The following is a 23,389-nucleotide window of genomic DNA, read 5'->3' as shown; positions in this document are numbered from 1 at the left end:
CCCTGGTCGTTAAGTCACGTTAAAATAGGACGTAATTTTACTGCCCGCGGTCATGAAGGGGTTAATATATTTATTAATGATCTGGTGGATGGTTTACAGAGTAAAATATCAGTGGTTGCAGATGATACAAAACTATGTAAGGTAGTTAACACAAAGGAGGACAGTTTGCAACTACAGATGGATTTGAGTAAATTGGAGAATTGGGCTGAAAAATGGCAAATGAGGTTTAACGCAGATAAGTGTAAGGTTATGCACATGGGAAGGAGAAACAGATGCTACAATTACTTACTAAATGGGAAACTGCTGGGGAAATCAGACATGGAAAAAGACTTAGGCATCTTAGTCAATAAGAATCTAAATTGGAGTGCCCAGTGTCAGGCAGCAGCCACCAAAGCAAATAGGGTGATGGGATGCATTAGAAGAGGTCTGGGGGCACAAGATGAAAACATCATTCTCCCTCTGTACAAATCACTTGTCAGACCACACTTGGAGTATTGTGTGCAATTTTGGGCGCCGGTGCTCAAGAAAGACATTACTGAACTTGAAAGGGTTCAGAGGCGGGCTACTAAAGTAATAAATGGAGTGGGTGCATTACAATACACGGAAAGGTTATCAAAATTAGGTCTATTTACTCTATGGTGGTATATTTATGCTGAGCACTGTAGCAGAACGTCATACTTCACACCGCCATCTGAACTTACCATTCACTCTGAAAAACTGCTAAAATTCGATTATGTCAAGAAAAGACAGAGTGCCAGCACAGTGGGGTGTCAGGTTATAACTACTATTTTATTCAATGGAGTGTGGAGGTGGTGGGAGAAGTAGGGGGGAACAAATGGGAAATCAAGCAGAGACAGACAACATAAACAAATTGTGCTGCAGTTAGTAATTTAGCTCATTCTGGGACAACTGTTTTCTCATACTCCAGAGCTGGATTCACATCTACACTGCTCTGCTGTGTGATAACTTGCATGCTGCTGGTGCTTCTTTATGTGTGCTACAGAGAAAAAAGAGCTGTAATCCATATCTCATTGTGTACTGTGTATTGAAGACATAGCAGCTAGCATCTACAATATCTAGCTATCTAATCCATCTAAAAATAAGAAAAAAAGTAGCTCTGTGAAATTAAATCCTCTGAACACTGACTAAGGGTTCACCCATAAAACTGTAGGCAAAACTACAACATTAGCCTCTTAACAACATTGGATGTACTGGTCACGCCCTGCCTCATGTCGGTATACTCACTGCCGGCTGCTGCGGGCAGCCAGCGGTGAGTTCCGCACATGTCAGCTGATTTGAACAGCTGACATGTGCAGCTATCAAGCACAAGTGGATCTGCTCTCCACTTGTTCCTGTTAACCCTTTGCACCATGCTGTTAAAATGTGACAGTGGGGTGGACATCACAGCCACGGTAAGCTCTCACTCACCCGGCTCCATCGGAAGTCACGTGACATGATCACGTGGTGTCGATGGTTGCCATGGTACGCACAGGGCCATGGGGTGACTCCTGTAGCTATCATGAGTCAGTTGCTCTTAGAGCCGGCAGAGCACTGTCTCTAAGAAGAGAGCAGCTTTTCTGGAGATCAGAGCAATGATGCTGTGATCTACAGACATAAGTGAGCAGTCAGACTGCTCATCCTTATAGTCCCCTAGGGTGACTAGTAAAATAAAAATAAAAAGTAAAAAACAAGTTTTAAAAAATGTAAAAAAAAAATAAAAGCTCAAATCACCCCCCATTTGCTCCATTGAAAATTAAATGGTTAAAAAAATAAAAAATATACACATATTTGGTATTGCCGCGTTCAGAAATGCCCGATCTATCAAAATATAAAATCAATTAATCTGATCAGTAAACGGCGTAGCAAAAAAAATTCCAAACTTCAAAATTACGTTTTTGGTTGCCGCAAATTTTGCGCAAAATGCAATAACAGGCGATCAAAACGTAGCATCTGAGCAAAAATGGTACCTTTAAAAACATCAGCTCGAGACGCAAAAAATAAGCCATCATTGAGCCATAGATCCCGAAAAATGAGAACGCTACGGGTTTTGGAAAATGGCGCAAAACGTGCACCACTTTTTTTGGACAGGCTTGTGAAATTTTTTTAACTCCTTAAATACAAGGACACCTATTCATGTTTGGTGTCTACAAACTTGGAAAGACCTCAGGCATTACATAGATACATCAGTTTTACCATATTGTGAACACGGTGAATAAAATATCCCAAAAACTATTGTACGATCACACTTTTTTGCAATTTTTCCGCACTTGGAATTTTTTTGCCGTTTTTTAGTATACTATATGGTAAAACTTATGGTTTCATTTAAAAGTACAACTCGTCCCTCAAACACAATCCCTCCTATGGCAAGATTGACAGAAAAATAAAAAGGTTACGGCTCTAGGAAGAAAGAGAGGAAAAAAACAAAACGGAAAAACACAAAATGCCCGTGGGGCTGAAGGGGTTAATAAGCAAATACTGAAAGCCCCATGCTTCAGAAAAGCTTACTGTTGGTTTCTTCTGAAGCTGAAACATGGCATTGATATGGGTCTATAAAGTACCCTGACTTTTTGCTTATTTATTTTGGAGTGCTCCTATCTAGATAGATAGATGAAGGAAATATAGATCGCTATCTACACAGAAAACAACTAATAACATATCATTTGAAACACTAGTGACATCTACTGGATATTTTTGAGACAGCAGGAGAAATCCAACATAAAATAAATTATTCCCTTAATGTTATGACTATGTGAAATATGTTTCAGTCTAATAATATGGAGGAGTAAAACATTCTTACTTTTGATATTCATTAAACATTAGGAGAATAAATTAAAAATGAATAAAAAAACAAATGACAGAAGATGACTCTTAGATTCCTTTCCTTCCCAGTATCGCATCGTATATCTTTCCAGTTGCTTTGACCTCAATGTCCCTGAAGCCAGAGTTTGTAAGGAGCTTGGTATACTCAGATGGCGTCCGTTCTCTGCCTTCTGTCTGGACCAACATGTTCAGTGAGAACAGCTGGGAGGTCACTGGGCCGCTTCTGTCTTCATTTAAAAGGACTTCAACTAGCAGCACTCCACCGCCTAAAGATTACGAAACGAGAGAGTGACAATTATTTGTTACACAGATAAAGCAAAAAACGTCTGATGTTCTGATTATTATGTTTGGTTTTTAACATATCAAGTTATCAATGTACATACTAATAACATATTACATCAATGTAATATCAATATACATATTAAAGGGAACCTGTCAACAGATTTGGCACCTATAAGCTGCGGCCACCACCAGTGGGCTCTTATAGACAGCCTTCTACCGAGAGCCCAGGCCGCTGCATAGAACGTAAAAATCACTTTATAATACTTTCATAAATGGTCAGTGCGGAGCAGATGAGTCAGATGGGCATCTCCATTCTCCGGTACCGGCGCCTCCTGTTTCAGCCATCTTTGTCCTCCGTCTTCTGAAGCTAGTGTGGATGACGCGTCTACGTCATGCACACAAGCCGACACTGGGGTCCTGCCCAGGTGCACTTTGATCTGCCCTGAGCAGGGTAGATCAAAGTATTGTAGTGCGCATGCGCGGAACCTCAATGCCGGCTATTGTGGATGACGTCGGACACGTCAGCCACACTAGCTTCAGAAGAAGGAGGATAAAGGTGGCCTAAAGAGGAGGTGCTACACCCGGAGAACGGACACGCCCATGTGACCCATCTGCTCTGCACCGACCGTTTAAGTGGTTTTTACATTCTACACAGTGGCCTGGGTTCTTATATACAGCATGTTAGAATACTGCATATAAGAGCCCAGTGGTGGTGGCCACAGCTTATAGGCCCCAAATCTGGTGACAGGTTCCCTTTAATAACCTCAAGAACATAAACATGTTACAAGTGTTGGCCCGTCTGGTGTCCAAAGATTGTGCTATCTAATAGTCTGCTGTATTTGCTACTAAACATAATCATTTACTATTAGGTAACTCATAGACTACAGAATATATCATATACAATGCCAATGTCATGTTACTAGTAGTGATGAGCGAGTACTAAAATGCTCGGGAGCTCGAGGCTCGGGCCGAGCATCTCAAAATACTCGTGTACTCGGCCCGAGCACCGAGCCCAATGTTATCCTATGGGAGACCCGAGTATTATTCTGAAATGACCCCCGGCAGCATGTAGAAACCATAAAACTGTAAATTAAAAAAAAAAACGTGCGTGTGTGTGTAAGCGTGCATATATATATACACGCGGAGTGGAGTGCGGGAGGGGCCGTAGCCGAGCGGGGAAGTGTCGGGCTAAAGGCACGGTCATGCTGTGAGGGCCCGCCAATCACTGCAATTCCACAAGTAACAGGGCTGTGGCATTGCAGTGGTCTGCCAGCCAATCCCTGCATAAGGGATGGCTGTAAAAAGAGCGCCAACATGAAGACCACGAGTACAGCACGAGTATCGCGAAATTACTCGGTCCCCGCCGAGTAGCCCGAGTACAGTGATACTCGTGCGAGTACCGAGTAGTGACAAGCATACTCGCTCAACACTAGTTACTACCCTACCATTATTAGGCAAGTGAATATTTTGACCAGATCCTCATTTTTATGCATAATAGGAGTGAATGGAGAGTACTACATGTTCTTGGCCAACTTTCTCTTCCCGATGGTGTGGGACAGGTCCTGATCAAGATAGGTGCAGATCCCAAAGGTGGGACCCACAATTATCAGACATTTATGGCCTATCTTGTAGATTTGATCCACTTTCAGTTGTTTCTGTCTATATCACAGAGTATGCGCTCACCAGGTCTACAGGACTGGTAGATCTTCTGCAGCAGTTCAAGGCATTTTTCTTCTGTCCAGTCATGAATAATCCGGGCCATAATAAATAAGTCTGCCTCAGGGACAGGATCATTAAAGAAGTCTCCTATGATAAAGAAGTAATGACATTTTCAATATAAAAAATGCAGACAAAATAGACATAAATAACAAGTATATAATATTAATCCAGAGCCATAACTTTTTTATTTTTCCATCAACATAGCTGGATTAAGGATTATTTTTTGCTGGACAAACTGATGTTTTGGAAGACACCATTCTCTTGACTTTGCATTGGTACCATTTTGGAGGACATACAACACCTTCATTGCTTTCATTAGCTTTTTTGGGGAACGTGAAGTGAATAAAAAACAAAATTTCTATTGCATTCAATTTTTTTCTCTACAGTGCCTACTAAGACACACCCCAAATTTCGAAAAAAAAGGTGAAAAATATTGGGGTCCATCTTATAGTCCTATGGTGTCTTAATGAGGGAAGGGAGATACAGCAGCAGTGGTGGAGCGGGGATCACAGGAGGCAGGGGTGGTGGTGAACCGGGGGATGCTGTGGGTGGTGCAGCAGGTTTTCCAGATGCTGTCCTAGAAACGGTCGGTAGTACGGATTTCAAAGAAATGGCGCCCAAAGTCAGCGCGTGTGCAGATTGAGCTATTGGCTCAATGACAAGCCAAGATTTCATTTGCACACGCACCAACTCCAGGCACCATTTTCCTTAAGTCCGCTGCAATGGGCCGGAGGCGGTGCGTGCGCAGATGAAATTTTGAGCCGAGAGCTCCATCTGTGCACTCGCTAACTCCGGGCGCCATTATTTGAAGCCCTCACAGCCACAGCACAGCAGTCCACAGCCCCAGCACAGCAGTCCGCAGCCCCAGCACATCAGCCTGTAGCCCTAGCAGAGCCACCACAGCCCTAGCACAGTTACCCCTCTCCCCCACCTCCCAGTAAGCTACATTCGTATTATCAGACGGACCCCTCATTTTTCCCCCATTTTTGGGAGAAAAAGTGCATCTTATAATCTGAAAAATATGGTAAATTATTAAATATTTTGATGGATCATATTATTACGATTGCAGCAATACAAGGTATGCTAATTTTAAACTTATATTACTTGACATGTGATGTACATGTATACCACATGTAAGAAAGGGGTTAATCAAACATTGCTTCTAAAAAGTTTAGAAAGGCAGATGACTGCTTCATTCACAATCTGCTATTTCACATTTTAAAGATTTATTTGCATTTTGTACATTTATGGCACATCTACACAAGTGCGCTCTTCACTTGTAATAACTCTCATAGAGAAGAATGGAGGAAAACGCGCTCCCATTCAAAAAATAGCCGTGGTTCCAGCGGTCATGGGACCCAAAGTGTGGCCTAAACCTGCTTCATACCATTATTTAAAGTAGCCCTCACTGTGCACATTCCACACCAAAAGTCAGCAAGAAAGTAACATTGTCCTCATTAGAGGGTGTACTCCAACTTATATCTGTACACTGAATGTATACAGTCAATACACATATAGGAAATGTTCCTTCTTTCACCAATTAAGTTTTATATACCACACCTTCAACGAAGTATATCTGTTGCTCCTTATCTGTTACGAAATGTTTCTTAGCTGTTTGCACAACTTTCGGGAGTTCCATAATGGTGACTGTTGATTCCTTGTATGTAGATACAAATTGTTTTGCAAGACCTCCTGAACATCCTAAAAGAGAAAAATTATTTTTCCATGTAAACTGCTGACAAGTATATGTATATACAGCGGGTGAAATAAGTATTGATCACATCACCAATTTCTATTTGTAAAGGTGCTGTGGACATAAATATCTCACCGAATATTGGTATCAACTCATCTAATCCACACAGGCAAAGAAATAGAACAATAGTTATCCATAAATGTAGCTATTTGTAATAATGAGAAAAGACACAAAGAAAAAGTATTTAACCCACTTACTGATGTTTATTTAATACTTCATACAAAAGTCTTTGTTGGTGATGACAGCTTCAAGATGACTCCTGTATGGGACATCTAGTTACATGAATTGCATATGTGTGATTTTGGCCCAATCTTCCACACAGACACTCTTCAAATCCTGAAGCTACTATGGGCTCCTTCTATGAACTCTGAGCTCTTTCATTAAAGGTTCTATTAGATTCAGGTGTCACACAGAGTTTTGCACTAACTTCTCTGTCATGGCGGCATTGGGCTCTGTTCAGACTGCAGATTTTGACACTCAACCTGATGGTTTCTCTGGTGTCTGGGATCAAAAAAGGCAGACTCGGGTGTCAACCTGCTGTGTGTTGATTCATAGGCAAGCTAGCAAAACTTAATCTCTGCTGGTTTGGTTGCTCTTTGATCACATGTTGGGAAGGCCTATCACATCTGATCCCCTCCTATTTATGCTGGTTGAATCCTTCTATCCATGCTAGCCATAGTTTGTCTATGTTGGTCTTTGAGGTGTGTGCATGCAATGTGACAGAGTTTTCGTTTTCCTATGTCTGTCTTTATCTGTGGTTGTCATCACACTTCTTTCCAATTCCTCCCTGGGAAGTGAGGGGCTCAGATCAGGACCGTTCAGGAGCAGGGCCAGGAAAGAGACTCCGGCCTCTCTACCATCAGGAGTAATCCTAAGATAAGGGATAGCATTGAAACATCTTAGCTTGAGGGACACTTTAGGAGTCCTGGTTCCCTGCTATCCCATAGTTATCATGACATCAGGTCAAGTGATTAGCTGTACCATTCTATCAGCTTTATTTTCTTTCTCTGAAACCAATGAAAATTTTTCTCGGTTTTGTTTGCAATCATTGTCTTGCTGAAATGTCTACTCTCGTTTCATCTTAATCATCCTGGTAGATGGCAGCACATTTTTAACAGGAATGCCTTGGTACTTTTTTCCATTCATCTTTTCTTCAATTATATGAAGTTATATAATTGAAGAAATATATAATATAATATTCCCGCATCCAAACTTCATTGTTGGTATGGTGTTTTCAAAGTGATATGCAGTGCCTTTTGGCCTCCAAACATAAAGTGTATTATAACATTCAAAAAGTTACATTTTGATCTCACTTGATCACACTATATTTTCCCAGTATTTCACAGGCTTGTCTAAATATTGTGAAAAAATACCCTGCTGTAACTAAATAAAAGCATAGTGCATATAGACATAGGGTACTTCGTAAACACTGTTTTTGATCAAAAAAAGCATAAAGCTATCCCACCAACGCCAAGGTATACCCAGTTGGGATAGTACCTACACTCTCTAATATTAAAACCTTACCATGGGTCTAAAATAGGCCTCAATGTGGCTAAGGGCTGAGAGCGACCGGGTCCCAACAGGACACTCACAGTCAGGGGGATTCACAGAATGAAATGTCCAGCTCGCTGAGAAGGGGGGCACTCCCTGTTTGTACTGAATACAAAAAAACTACATAAAAACAAAAAAGTGAGCCGGAGTATGAGATGGTATACATGGTACTTGTGAGACCATGTTCATACTGGCCATAAGACAAAGAGAAACCAAGGAAAGAAATTGTGAAAAAATACCCTGCTGTAACTAAATAAAAGCATAGTGCATATAGACATAGGGTACTTCGTAAACACTGTTTTTGATCAAAAAAAGCATAAAGCTATCCCACCAACGCCAAGGTGTACCCAGTTGGGATAGTACCTACACTCTCTAATATTAAAACCTTACCATGGGTCTAAAATAGGCCTCAATGTGGCTAAGGGCTGAGAGCGACCGGGTCCCAACAGGACACACACAGTCAGGGGGATTCACAGAATGAAATGTCCAGCTCGCTGAGAAGGGGGCCACTCCCTGTTTGTACTGAATACAAAAAAACTACATAAAAACAAAAAAGTGAGCCGGAGTATGAGATGGTATTCATGGTACTTGTGAGACCATGTTCACACTGGCCATAAGACAAAGAGAAACCAAGGAAAAAAATTGTGAAAAAATACCCTGCTGTAACTAAATAAAAGCATAGTGCATATAGACATAGGGTACTTCGTAAACACTGTTTTTGATAAAAAAAAAAGCATAAAGCTATCCCACCAACGCCAAGGTGTACCCAGTTGGGATAGTACCTACACTCTCTAATATTAAAACCTTACCATGGGTCTAAAATAGGCCTCAATGTGGCTAAGGGCTGAGAGAGACCGGGTCCCAACAGGACACACACAGTCAGGGGGATTCACAGAATGAAATGTCCAGCTCGCTGAGAAGGGGGCCACTCCCTGTTTGTACTGAATACAAAAAAACTACATAAAAACAAAAAAGTGAGCCGGAGTATGAGATGGTATACATGGTACTTGTGAGACCATGTTCACACTGGCCATAAGACAAAGAGAAACCAAGGAAAAAAATTGTGAAAAAATACCCTGCTGTAACTAAATAAAAGCATAGTGCATATAGACATAGGGTACTTCGTAAACACTGTTTTTGATCAAAAAAAGCATAAAGCTATCCCACCAACGCCAAGGTGTACCCAGTGTAAGGTTTTAATATTAGAGCTTGTCTAAATATTGTTGAACAAACTTTAAATGTGTTTGAACATACTTTTCATTCAGCAATGGAGTCTTGGGTGGTTAGTTGCATACAGGCTATGGGGGTTGAGTGAATTACTTTCTATTTTTGAAACAATTGTACCTGTTGATTCCAGGTCTTTCTGTAGCTTTCCATGGGTTATTCTTGTCTCCTGTGCAACTCTTCTGATAATTATTTTGATTCCTCTGTCTGGGGAGTACCTCAACATAGCCGATTTATGGTGAAAGTATATTCTTTCCACTTCTGGATTATGGCCCCAACAGTGCTCACTAGAGCATTCAGTAGTTTAGATATTTTTCTACAGCCAATACCATCAGTATGTGTCACACAGTGATTATCAGGGTTCTGCCAAGAATAAGGGAACCCCTGGCAACCAATGCAACAAACAGTGTACACTGGGAACACAATGCAATGGTGGGCCCTGGCACTAGGGATTGGAGAGCACAGGGCCACCTTCTACACTCACCCGAGACTGATAGCTGCACTCTCTACTGTCGCTATGCGGATTCTTTCACCCCATTGCTGATAGCGTGACTAGGCCCTGACTTGCCCTGAACTCACCCTGGCTACTGAGGAGACCAGTGAGAACACTAGTTTCACTACTACAATAATACAACACAGGTGAAAGGAGACAGACGGGTAAGTAGACACAAAAGGAAAATACTCCAAGCAACTCCAATACAGCAAAGCACCACAGCTGCAATTGTCATGACACCTCAGGTTCTTCCAGAAACTGTTTCCTTCCAAAGAGGACAGCTTAGATAGGGGAAGCTATAACCGGCATCAGATGTTAAGACATGTAATTATTTGTAGTGAAGGGGAGTAGTCACAAAGAGCTGCATCTGATATTAAGCCTCCAAAGGATAGCCAGATAGGAAAAAGTCCTTGACTCCTACAGCACCAAAACAAAGCAAATACATTTAAACATAAGCTGCAGACCTGCACCCAATAGGGCGATGTAACATTTTGGTCCCCGACCAGCCAGAAGTCCACCAGACTGGGGCACAGCCATGACAGTATGTTTTGCAACAATAATGTTGCTAAGGTCTTGAGACAGCTCACTATTTTTACTCAACATGGGACGTTTCTTGTGTAGCACCTTGGAAATGAGGCACCTTTTTATAGACCATCAGTTGAACCAGCTGATATTATGTTTCACTAAGTGGCAGGATTGCTTCTAATAAATGATAGATGTCATCTGGTGACTTTCCATAGCTTTTTGAACCTCTCTTTCTTCATGTGTTCAATACTTTTTCTGTGTGTCATTTCTCATCATTATACATTAATTTATGGACATCTATTTGTTTTACTTCTTTTCTTTGTGGATTGGATGGGTTGTTACCAACATTTGTTAAGAAATTCATGTCAATAGCAAATTTAGAAATATATTCACTTAGAAAATTGGTGATGTGTTCACTACTTATTTCATATACTGTATTATATACTATTGTGCAAAAGCTTTAGGCAGGGGGTGGAAAAATGCTGCAAAAGTAAGAATGATTTTAAAATAGAAGTGTTAATGATTTATTTTATCAATTAACAAAATGCACAGTGAATGATCAAAAAGATAAATCTAAATTAAATCAATATTTGCTGTGACCACCCTTTGCCTTCATTATAGCATCAATTTTTCTAGGTACACTTGCACAAATTCAGGGATTTTTGAAGGTTATATTCTGGTGTATGAGTAACCAATTATACCAAACGATATAATGATCATCATTTTCAAATGTATGATGAAATCAGCCAGAAAAAGCTGTGTAAGAGGCTTAAAACTGGGTGAAGAACAAACTAACTCTGCTACAGAGGTGAGGTTGTGGAAGACAGTTTCATGTGAGAGATCATACATCGTCAAGAGAGAGTACAGTAACAAGACACAATGTAGTTTATACTAAAACAGCAAGATTTCTCTCAGGCAAATATATCAAGGCAGACTGGACTTTCAAGATGAGTTGTTCAAGCTCTTTTAGGCTATGTGTCCACGGTAGAATGTTGCTGCGGATTTTTCTGCATGAAAATCCGCGACTTTCGCGGCAAAAGCGCACCTTTTTTTTGCCGCGGATTTACCGTGGATTTACCGCGAAATTGCCGCGGATTTTGATGCGGATTTTTTTTTTTTCCCCATTCTATAGCCAAAATCCGGATCAAAATCCGCAACAATAATTGACATGCTGCAGATTTTTCTGGATCAAAATCCGCGGCAAATCCGCCGCGGAAAAATCCGCAGCATGGACACAGCATTTCCAAAATGGCATTGAAATGGCTTGGAAGTGCCGCTGCTGCATATTTTCGGAAAATCTGCGGCTTTTCCGCGAGAAATCCGCGGCAAAATCCGCGCATTTTCCGCAGCATGGGCACATAGCCTTATAGAAGTGCTAAGAAATGGGCAATTTTGAGGAGATGCAGTGGTCAACTAAGGAAACTTAGTGGAGAGGGTGAAAGACAAATCTGTCATCAGAACTGACTGAAACAAGTGGGAAACAGCTACATCCTGTTGCTATTTTGAGAACTCTAGCCAGAAGTGGACTTCATGGAAACACTGCAGCCAAAAACCATACTATTCAACATGAAACTGAGGCCAAGTGACTCAGCTATCTACAGAAAAGTAGGAACTGGGGTATAGAAAAAAATGGCAACAGGTGCTCTGGGTTAAGGAGTCAAATTTTGAAATATTTAGCTGTAATAGAATTCAATTTGTTCATCGAAAAGCTAAAGAGCTATACAATGCGTGTCTATAGGTAGCAGTGAAGCATGGTGGAGGTTGCTTGCAAGTTTGAGGCTGCATTACAGCAAATGGAGTTTGGGATTTTGTCAGAATTAATGGTGTTCTTAATGCTGAGAAATAATACCAGACATTTGTCCATAATGTATCAGGCAGTACCATCAAGGAAACATCTGATTGGCTCCAAACCCATTCTGCAAACATACAGCTTATGTCATTAATAACTATCTTGAGAGTAAAGAACAAAGAGTCCTAAAAGTGATGATATTGCTCCCAAAGATCCCTGATCTTAGCATTAATTCTGTCTAGGTGTAATGAAAAAAGAAAAGAAAGAAAACTTTGTGCAAGCCTACATCCACAGATCAGTAGTTAATTCTCCCAAGATGTTTGGAACAACCTCCCTGCGAGTTCCTTAAAAAACTGTGTGCAATATTTGCTGTTTATACTGTAAAGATTGGCCACACCAAATGTTAATTTTATTTTAATTTCTACTTCATTCATTTTGCATTGTTAATTGATAAAAATAAACTATTGAACTTTTAGCTTTTAAAGCTTTCTTACTTTGCAACATTTTTCTTCACCTTATTACAAAGTAGAATGAGACAGAAAACTGATTGAGGGTACGCTCACACGAGCGGGAAAATCGGACGAGTGCAATGCGAGAAATTCTCGCATTGCACTCTGACCAATGTTACGCAATGAGGTTGAGCTGTTGGTCAGCTTTTCTCGCATCCAGATTCTGGATGCGAGAAAAGCGGCAGCATGCTGCGTTTTGCTGCTACCGCCGTATCTCTCGCACCCATTCAAGTGAATGGATGCGAGAGATACATCGGACTGCACTCGGATGTTATCCCAGTGCAGTGCGATCTACGCACAGGCTGACAGTGGAGGAGAAGGGGGGATTAACCCCTCCCTCTCCTCCGCAGCGCCTGCACTCAGCTTCACAGCTGTGACCCGATCGCAAGATCGGGTTACAGTCGCATGACACCCGGCTCACGCTCGCAGCAGAGCCTGAGCTGGGGGACATTAGCATATCGCATCCGATGTTCTCGCATCGGATGCCATACGCTCGTGTGAGTCCAGCCTTAGGGTAAGACCCTACGTTGCTTTTTACCTGCTTTTTTGCTGCTTTTTTGCTGCTTTTTCAACTGCAGCGTTTAATGCCAAAATGAATGTCTTCTGGTTTTCAAGCGTAGTCTATGGGAATTTGGGTTTCTTGTCCGCACTATGTGTGTCGCCCTGGGCAAGCCAGGGGACACAGGTCACAACAACACACACACCCCACATTCCCTGCAGGTACACCAGCTAACCAGAAATCCTTGTTGCCTTCCTCCAGGGGCTAGTGTCCACACCAGGGGGTGGAGCCAGGCGGTTGGTGTCCACCCACCAAGGAGTTTATAGCCCTGGAGGCAGGAAGGAGCAGGCAGTTCAGCCAGGGAGGAGGAAGTGGAAGGAAGTGAAGTGTAGTGGAGCTGAAGAAGAAAGCTGAAGTGACAGAGAAGTGAAAGTAGAGAAAGTGCAAAGTGGCAGTTTAGTACAGCCTGAAGTGGTCTGAGGCTGTGTGCCCAGACGGAGTCAGCAAGGTCAGCAGACGGTGGTGAAGGTCTGCAGTGGGACTGTCTGGAGGTTGCTGGAAGGACCACGGAGGCTGTGTGTACCCGGGGGTCTGGAGCAGTATACAAAGGGCAGTCAGCACCAAGGCAGGGGCTTTTCGGATCCCGGCAAGGCTTGGAGTCGCCGTAAATTGCCAAATCCGTTAGTGAAGGGGACGTAGATCCCCCAACAAGCAAGTCCTGATTGACGGCAAAGGTCCAACCACAACGGGGAAACACCGCCACCGCCAAGGCACCAGTTTCCCAGGGCCGGCGCCTGCAGGCAAAGTGTGGAGCTCCTCCGGCCCAGATTGTAGTCGGGGAGCGGGTAACCGGTGGGAAGCCATCGCTACCAAACAGACATTTCAAAGGTGCAGGGAAGAGACCGTCACCGCTAACTGCAGGGAACCGCAGCACCGTGAACCGTCCGAGGGACCCGTCCAACCAGCCGTTTGTTTACCGAGAACTGTGTCGTGTTTACTGGCTGAGTGAGTACCTCAGTGCCGCAAGGCACAGCGCTGCCCTGCGCCCCTGCACCCCACTGGGCCCCGGGATCACCAACCCCTACCCACGGAGGGACAACACAACAACTGGCTGCTCTGCCTCACCATCCCCGGGATCCCCATATAGAGCAGCGGTGGTGTACACTCAATCACCACAACCGTGGGTGGCGTCACGGACAATAAACAATCTCCCCAACCAAAATCCCCTTTTCACTCACGGGCGAGGAGTGCCGCTCGAGAACCCCCGGGATCCGGCCCACAGCTCGAGCCACCACTGAGCAGCAGCCGCCGGACCCGAGCAGAAGGGGTGAGCGTGGTGTGCTGACACCCTCCTCCCCGCCCGCGACAACTTGGCGTCACGAACAGGATCTTACCGCTCTGCCGTCTGGTAGAGGTGCGCCTTGTTACCGCAGGAGGTATCCGGCAGAAAAATTTCAGAAGCCGCCATCTTTGGCGCGAAAAGTTCCCGCTCGAGCATCTTCTCGAGTAGTAGAGGCTCGAAGGCCAAGACCCCGCTCAGAAAGAGGAGGGGCCGGAAAGAGCTAAGGGGGACGGAAACAAGATGTCTGCGCCCGACGGAGCCGCTGGAGGAGCAGTGGTCGCAGCCGCAGCGGCACCCGCGGATGGGAATGGGCCTGCCCAGGTCCCGGCCATACCGGCGGGAGGTGCCGCGGCCCCCGCGCTTGCTCAGGTCATGCCGTTTTCCTTGCCCTATGCGCCCGGAGCTGCCTGGCTACCGCAGTATGACGGGAAACCGGATGCCCTACAGGCTTTCCGGAAAAAGCTTAACCCGTTGCTAGAGCTGTACCCCCTGACTGATAAGCAACGTGCAGCGATAGTGCTAGGCCAGTTAACCGGAGCGGCGGAGCAGGAAGCGGAGACCTGGGCCGAGGGGGACCGGCTCTCTGTAGCCACCATCTTTGAGAAGCTACAGACTGCCTTCGAGACCCGGACTGAAGCTGAGCTGAGGATGCAGTTTTACCAATGCCGGCAACGAGCTGGGGATAGCATTCGGGACTATGCTCTACGTCTGCAGACCGCCCTCCGCACGCTGAAGCGGGTGAACTCTATTAATGAGGCGGATAGCAACAAGATGTTAGTGGAGCAATTTGCGCAGGGGATGAGGTCCCCTGAGGATCGTAAACAGCTCCGGCTGTGGGCCCTAGAACACCCTGATGTGGACTTTGCTGTGTTGAAGGAGCGGGCCATCAAAGCCCTACAGCTCCCAGCTGCCGAAGTTCTGGAACCCGTCCCGTGGCCCGTCGAGACAGCTCCCGTTGTGGCGGCCTCAGCCAAACCAACCTCCACAATACCTGCAGCCCCGAGCAGCACAGTAGAAGAGCTGGCAGCCCAGGTCCGTCGCATGGATGGAGACCTTGCCAAAATCCTTGCTGCACTGCAACCTCTGACTAGATCTCAGCCTCCAGCACAGATACAGCTTGCTGATAGTCCCGAGGATGTTCCCTGGATGCAGCGGAGAAGTGCTAACAACCCGCGGAGCAGACCTCCAATCTGCTACAAGTGCCGTAAGCCGGGCCATTACTTCCGACAGTGCCCGTTAAACGAGCAACCCCTGGGGCCCCGGGCCAATCCTCAGGAGTAGAACATCGTGGCCCCCCGGACTGGCGGGACCGATACATCGGGGCCCGCCCCATCATCCCCGTGGCTGTGGACGGCATACCAATGATGGCTCTCTTGGACACTGGATCACAGGTAACTACCATACCGTATACGTTGTACCAGCGGTATTGGGCCGTAGACGAGCTGGCGCCCCCAGACAATAGTATAACGTTGATTGCCGCTAATGGACTTCCATTGACCCAGGTGGGGTATAAACAAGTGGCTATGACAGTGGGGCAAGCTGAACTGCAACACCAGGGTATGATTGTGATCATGAATGAGCCCAGTGATCATAACCCGAAAATAGTGCTGGGAACCAATGTGATGGAACACTGCATGGCTGATGTGTTGACCCTATTGCAACAGCTAGCCGCCACAGCAGCAGGGAGCCGGCAGAGGGCTGTGCAGCGTGAGATCCGCGCCCTGATGTACCGCCAGCATGTAAGCTCAACAGGAGGGGAGATTGGTGGAGTGAGAGTGATGGATGTTGCTCCATTGACTGTGCCCCCTAGGAGTGAGATGATGATCTGGTGTAGGGCAGCAGTAGGGCCTCAGGGGCGTGACTACCCTGCGATGATGGAGCCCATGCCTTCCGAGCACTGGCCCACTGTAATGGCCACCCGAGGGGTGGTGGATGTGAAGAAAGGGAGAGTGCCTGTGAGAGTGCTGAACTGTGGAGAGGAAGAAGTCAGGCTTCCCCGGTGTGCCACCATTGCCAAGCTGCTCACCCTGGACCCTCACACTTATCCAGGAAGCCAGTCCATCCACACTCCCACCTACCACTAGCACTTCCCCACCCCAGGGGGAAACAAAGGAGTGGCATCAACAGCTACATGTAGGCACTGATGATACCCCTACACATCACAGGGCAGGGGTATACAGGGTGGTGCAGGAGTACGAACAGGTTTTCAGTAAGCACCCCCTAGACTTTGGGCAGATCAAGGGGGTCCAACACCACATTCCCACCGGTGAACATCCCCCTATCAAAGAGAGGTATAGACCTATTCCCCCTGCACATTACCAGTGTGCCAAAGATATGTTGAGGAATATGAAGGAGGCAGGGGTTATTCGGGACAGCTGTAGTCCCTGGGCCGCTCCATTGGTATTGGTCAAGAAGAAGGATGGTACCATGAGGATGTGTGTAGACTACCGGAAGATCAACCAGATAACCCATAAAGATGCCTATCCATTACCTCGTATTGAACAGTCTTTGGCTGCACTGAGAACTGCAAACTACTTATCGACCCTTGACCTCACCAGCGGATACTGGCAAGTGGCCGTGGCCCCAGAGGACCGGGAGAAGACCGCCTTCACCACCCCGATGGGGCTCTGCGAATTCAACAGCATGCCGTTTGGGCTGTGCAATGCCCCCGGGACCTTCCAACGGCTGATGGAGTGCTGTCTGGGACATTTAAACTTCGAGACCGTCCTGTTGTACTTGGATGATGTGATTGTTTATTCCCAGACGTATGAAGCCCATCTGGAGCACCTGGCCGAGGTGTTCGCGTCCCTTGCCAAGTACGGGATGAAATTGAAGCCCTCTAAATGCCACCTGCTGAAACCAAGGGTGCAGTATCTAGGGCATGTGGTGAGTGCGGATGGTGTCGCCCCCGACCCTGAGAAGATTACTGCCATCCAGAGCTGGCCGAGACCAACTACAGTGAGGGAAGTAAGGCAGTTTCTGGGTCTGGTGGGGTACTATCGGCGCTTTATAAAGGGGTACACGAAGATGGCTGCCCCCATGCAAGACCTCCTCGTGGGACAGACCAAAGGTGGTAGACCCATTGGAGCCCCACTGTCGTGGGAGAACAAGCATGAGGAGTCCTTTTGCCAGTTGAAGGCGGCCTTGACCGGAGAAGAGGTCCTGGCGTATCCTGATTATGGGCGCCCGTTCATCCTCCACACGGACGCCAGTAACGTGGGGCTAGGAGCGGTCCTGTCCCAGGTCCAGGACGGAAAGGAGAAGGTGATTGCTTACGCTAGCCGAAAACTCCGGCCGACCGAAAGGAACCCTGAGAACTACAGCTCCTTTAAGCTCGAGCTATTGGCGTTGGTGTGGGCTATCACGGAGCGGTTCCGCCACTACTTAGCGGCAGCAACATTCACCGCGTTTACGGACAACAATCCGCTGACTCACCTGAACACGGCCAAGTTGGGTGCACTGGAGCAGCGGTGGGTAGCCCGGCTAGCCAACTATGATTTCACCATAAAGTACCGAGCCGGTCGTGTCAACATAAACGCTGATGCACTCTCCCGAATGCCCCATTTGTCAGAAGAGGGGTGCGAGGATGACGACCTCGAGGAGATCGAGTTGCCTGCGTTTCACCAGCCGCTTACTGGGAGGGTACAAGTACATCAGCAACGAGTGGATCTGGACCCACGGCCCAGTCAAGAGTGGCAGGAAGCTCAGGACCAAGCGCCGGCTGTTCGCCTTGTCAAGACCCTGGTGGAACAAGGTGCTACGGGAATAGACCCTGCCGCTCCGGCTGAAGCCCGACGCTTGTGGAAAGAACGGAAACGACTTTACCTACACATGGGAGGCTGTACCGTGAGCTGATCAACCCGAAGACTCATGAGAAAATATGCCAGTTGGTCATCCCTCAAGCTGACGTCGCTACTGTCCTGCGGGCATACCATGATGGTGCTGGCCACTTCGGGTGGAAGAAGCTGGAGATGCTGTTGAGAGAGCGGTTCTATTGGAGTGGGATGCGTGAATCGGTGGAAGCCTGGTGCCGAGAGTGCGGTCCTTGTACGCTGAGGAGAAAGGACGAGACCAGCCAGAGGGCACCCTTACATCCCATAGTCACCCATCAGCCGCTGGAGCTGGTCGCCCTAGACCATGTCAAGCTCACCCCTAGCCGAAGTGGGTACACCTACGCATTGACCATGGTAGACCACTACTCAAGATTTATGGTGGTAGTCCCCGTTAAGGACCTGACTGGTCGAACCGCTGCTCGAGCGTTCCAGGCCTATTTTTGCCGGCCCCATGGGTACCCCGAAAAGGTGCTGACTGACCAAGGCCCGGCTTTTGAAGCAGAGGTGTTCCACGAATTCTGCCAGTTGTACGGCTGCAAGAAGATCCGGACCACTCCGTACCACGCCCAAACCAACGGCATGTGCGAGAAAATGAACCACTTGGTCCTGGGGCTCCTCAAGATGCTACCGCTGGAAGAATGGAACATGTGGCCGGAAAAGTTACCCGACTTGGTCGACATGTACAATAATATCCCGTCTAGCTCAACGAAGTGCACCCCAGCGTATCTGATGAGGGCTCGGCCTGGCCGCCTGCCGGTGGATCTGGAGATGGGGTTGGAGGCCCCAGAAGCACTCCCTTCGACGGCGGAGTGGGAAAGTCGGAGGAGAGCACAATACTGGCAAATCCAGGAGTATGTAGAGAAAAACCTCAGTCGAAGTCGAGAACAGCAAGAGCACCGGTTCAATCAGAAGGCGTCTGCAGGCCCTTTCCAGCCAGGAGATGTAGTGCTGAAACGGAAAAGGAAGGCCCACAAGCTGGATGATCAGTGGGAGCAAGTCCCTTACGTCATACAACCCACAGAATGGGGAGATGGGAAGGCCTACCAGATCAGTCGTGACCAAGGGGGCACCCTGGCCACAGTTTCCCGGGACCATCTAAAGAGATGCCCCCCAGCGTTGAAGGCAGAGGCTGAAGTACCGGCTCCTCCACCAGCGGAGAAGGCAGCAGAGGTAATCCACACTGTAATGGGTGACTTCCCAGCAAACTGGCCTACACAGAACGGCGCGGTGATCCTTCCAGTGATACTGTTCCCACAACCCGTGGATGAAGAAGTAGTAGAAGTGGTTAACCGTGAGCCAGAACCAGTGCCAGTGCCCAGGGATGAACCTGTACCCAGCTCCCCTACACCTCCGCCTGCTCCACACTATAGCAGGGAGGAGGAACCGATTGTTCCCTCTACCCCACTGTCTAGCACCACTGACACCGGGCCCCGAAGGTCCACCCGTTCCAACCTAGGTAGACCCCCACTTAGGTACAGGGAGACCGTCCTGTGAATAAAAGGGGTCAGGGAATGTACAGAGTGGTTGTTGTGTTTGTTTAAAAGTTGAAAGAATGATAAGAAAATGATACCGAAGTTTCACCTGATTATCTGTGTGATTTGCAACCGGCTGGAGCCGGCACAATTGTCCCCGTGGGGACCGTTTAAAAGTTGTTTTGCATGGAGGACTATCCATGGACAAGCCAGTGAACTTGCAGGGCAACCACAAACGTTAAGTGGCTTGTAAATATGTTGTTTACCGTTACCGTTTTCCGCAATGCCGCCTCCGGAGAGGCAGGTTGGAGGGAGGGCCCTCAGCAGAGCAGGCTGGGGCCCAGCCACCAAAGGAACCGGTGGCTACCCTCTGGAGGGGAAGGACAGATCCCGCTCGGGTACCGTGTGCTGGACTGTGGGTCAAGGGGTGCTGCCTGGGCTTTAGGGGCAGCATCAGGGCCAGGTTGCTTGGGTGGGAGAGAGCGGAAACCGTAACCGTAAACCGTTTGCAACGTTAAAGTAATGTGCCTCCCGTTAAGGGAAGAGTTATTATTAAAAATGTACATAATTTACCGTTTATCATGTTATACCCCTTTTTAGATTTACAGAAAACAAAAAGGAAAATAAAACCGGTGTTGGACGGGCAGCCCGAGGACGGTCTGCGTTTTGCTAAGGGGGAATGTGTCGCCCTGGGCAAGCCAGGGGACACAGGTCACAACAACACACACACCCCACATTCCCTGCAGGTATACCAGCTAACCAGAAATCCTTGTTGCCTTCCTCCAGGGGCTAGTGTCCACACCAGGGGGTGGAGCCAGGCGGTTGGTGTCCACCCACCAAGGAGTTCATAGCCCTGGAGGCAGGAAGCAGCAGGCAGTTCAGCCAGGGAGGAGGAAGTGGAAGGAAGTGAAGTGTAGTGGAGCTGAAGAAGAAAGCTGAAGTGACAGAGAAGTGAAAGTAGAGAAAGTGCAAAGTGGCAGTTTAGTACAGCCTGAAGTGGTCTGAGGCTGTGTGCCCAGACGGAGTCAGCAAGGTCAGCAGACGGTGGTGAAGGTCTGCAGTGGGACTGTCTGGAGGTTGCTGGAAGGACCACGGAGGCTGTGTGTACCCGGGGGTCTGGAGCAGTATACAAAGGGCAGTCAGCACCAAGGCAGGGGCTTTTCGGATCCCGGCAAGGCTTGGAGTCGCCGTAAATTGCCAAATCCGTTAGTGAAGGGGACGTAGATCCCCCAACAAGCAAGTCCTGATTGACGGCAAAGGTCCAACCACAACGGGGAAACACCGCCACCGCCAAGGCACCAGTTTCCCAGGGCCGGCGCCTGCAGGCAAAGTGTGGAGCTCCTCTGGCCCAGATTGTAGTCGGGGAGCGGGTAACCGGTGGGAAGCCATCGCTACCAAACAGACATTTCAAAGGTGCAGGGAAGAGACCGTCACCGCTAACTGCAGGGAACCGCAGCACCGTGAACCGTCCGAGGGACCCGTCCAACCAGCCGTTTGTTTACCGAGAACTGTGTCGTGTTTACTGGCTGAGTGAGTACCTCAGTGCCGCAAGGCACAGCGCTGCCCCTGCGCCCCTGCACCCCACTGGGCCCCGGGATCACCAACCCCTACCCACGGAGGGACAACACAACAACTGGCTGCTCCGCCTCACCATCCCCGGGATCCCCATATAGAGCAGCGGTGGTGTACACTCAATCACCACAACCGTGGGTGGCGTCACGGACAATAAACAATCTCCCCAACCAAAATCCCCTTTTCACTCACGGGCAAGGAGTGCTGCTCGAGAACCCCCGGGATCCGGCCCACAGCTCGAGCCACCACTGAGCAGCAGCCGCCGGACCCGAGCAGAAGGGGTGAGCGTGGTGTGCTGACACCCTCCTCCCCGCCCGCGACATATGCAGTTCAAAAAGGTGCCTTTTTGTGGCAGAAATTTGGGCAAAAACTCTGCTTTTCAAAGAAGCAACATGTCAATTGTTTTTGCCATTTGCGTTTTGAACTGCAAAGCAGAGTTTTTGCCCAAATTTCTGCCACAAAAAGGCACCTTTTTGAACTGCATAGTGCGGACAAGAAACCCAAATTCCCATAGACTTTGCTTGAAAAGCAGAACACATTCATTTTGGCATTAAACGCTGCAGTTGAAAAAGCAGCAAAAAAGCAGGTAAAAGGCAAAGTGTGAACATAGCCTTAGATTATTCCTTAGAATAGCACAACTGCTGAAGAACCTTTTTAAGCAACAGAGAAATTCCTGTTGGAGATGGGAACTGGATGTGCTCTGTGATTATGCAACATGTGCGCTCTGCTTGTGTGAGGTCTGCGATGTGTATGTGTAATGTGTACGCTGTGCTTGTATGATGTGTGCACTTTCCTTGTGTGACGTCTGCTCTGTCTTTGTGTTATATCTGCCTGTGCTCGTGTAATGTCTGCTCTGTGTTAATATGATGTATTCCTGTTGTTGTGTGTTGTGCTGCTTGCATGATGTCCACGTTGCCTTTGTGTGATGTGTGTTTGCTGTTTGTGTGATGTGTATGTTGTTTCTTTGTTATGTGTGCGTGCGCTGTTAAGGGGGCTTTACATGCTACGATATCGTTAATGTTTTATCGTCGGGGTCACGTCGTTAGTGACGCACATCCTGCGTCATTAACGGTATCGCAGCGTGTAACACTTACCAGCGACCTTAAACGTCCTCCAAAGTGGTGAAAATCATTCACCATGCAGAGGTCGTCCTAAATCCAAAAATTGTTACTGGTTGTTTATAGATGTTGTTCCTCGTTCCTGCGGCAGCACACATCGCTGTGTGTGACACCGCAGGAGCGAGGAATCTCACCTTACCTGCGTCCCGCGCACAATGAGGAAGGAAGGAGGTGGGCGGAATGTTCGTCCCGCTAATCTCCGCCCCTCCGCTTTGATTAGCCGGCCGCTTAGTGACGTCGCGGTGACGCCGCCATGACGCCGAACGCACCTTTCCCTTGAGGGAGGGATTGTTCGTCAGTCACAGCGACACCGCCGACCAGGTAAGTGCGTGTGACGCTGCCGTAGCGATAATGTTCGCTGCGGCAGTGATCACACGATATCGTATGCACGACGGGGGCGGGTGCTTTTGCGTACGATATCGCTAGCAATTGCTAGAAATATCGTAGCGTGTAAAGCCCACTTTAGTTTGATATGCATGCTGTGCTTCCATGATGTTTGCACACCGCTGGAATGGTGTAATAAGTCTTAAATTATATTTATTGTACAGTAGATACTTGTTCATAGTTACATTTTGTATATGTGTTGCATAGTGGGGTGCAGGGTTTATACTGTGGGGAGGGGGGTAGGCATGGGTACATAATATAGGCTGGGCCACAGGATGACTTCATCCTTGAAATACTGAGGGACTAAAGATCAACGTGCACCGCTGTTAGAATGTACAGTAATGCTAGTGAATGAATGTGGTTACACGACCATGATACAAATGAACTAAACCCAATTAATTTGGATTCATGTAGAGAGATTTGTGCAGCAGCGAAATGTGATCTTTCGATGTGCAACTTGTGTCGTGGGCAAATTCTCAGTCTGTTAGCAGCTTTCTTCCTCCT

The 23,389-nt window shown here is 47.3% G+C and overlaps 1 protein-coding gene across 1 annotated transcript in view; it reads right to left on the bottom strand.

Annotated features, from left to right (window-relative positions):
• Nucleotides 1-777: 777 nt before the first annotated feature.
• Nucleotides 778-23,389, bottom strand: part of ASMT (acetylserotonin O-methyltransferase) — a 113,250-nt gene continuing 90,638 nt past the window's right edge. The window contains exons 5-8 of the mRNA XM_075333466.1: nt 6,382-6,522; nt 4,786-4,908; nt 2,798-3,086; nt 778-997 (exon numbers count right to left, since the gene is read on the bottom strand). Of these exons, the coding sequence (XP_075189581.1) occupies nt 2,869-3,086; nt 4,786-4,908; nt 6,382-6,522 (482 nt within the window). The 3' untranslated portion in view covers nt 778-997; nt 2,798-2,868. The remainder of the gene's footprint in view (nt 998-2,797; nt 3,087-4,785; nt 4,909-6,381; nt 6,523-23,389) is intronic.

The sequence above is a fragment of the Anomaloglossus baeobatrachus genome, chromosome 2 (genome assembly GCF_048569485.1).
Source record: "Anomaloglossus baeobatrachus isolate aAnoBae1 chromosome 2, aAnoBae1.hap1, whole genome shotgun sequence".
Taxonomy (NCBI): domain Eukaryota; kingdom Metazoa; phylum Chordata; class Amphibia; order Anura; family Aromobatidae; genus Anomaloglossus; species Anomaloglossus baeobatrachus.
Note: the sequence above shows the minus strand (reverse complement) of the source record. Positions and strands in the feature narration are given on the sequence as shown.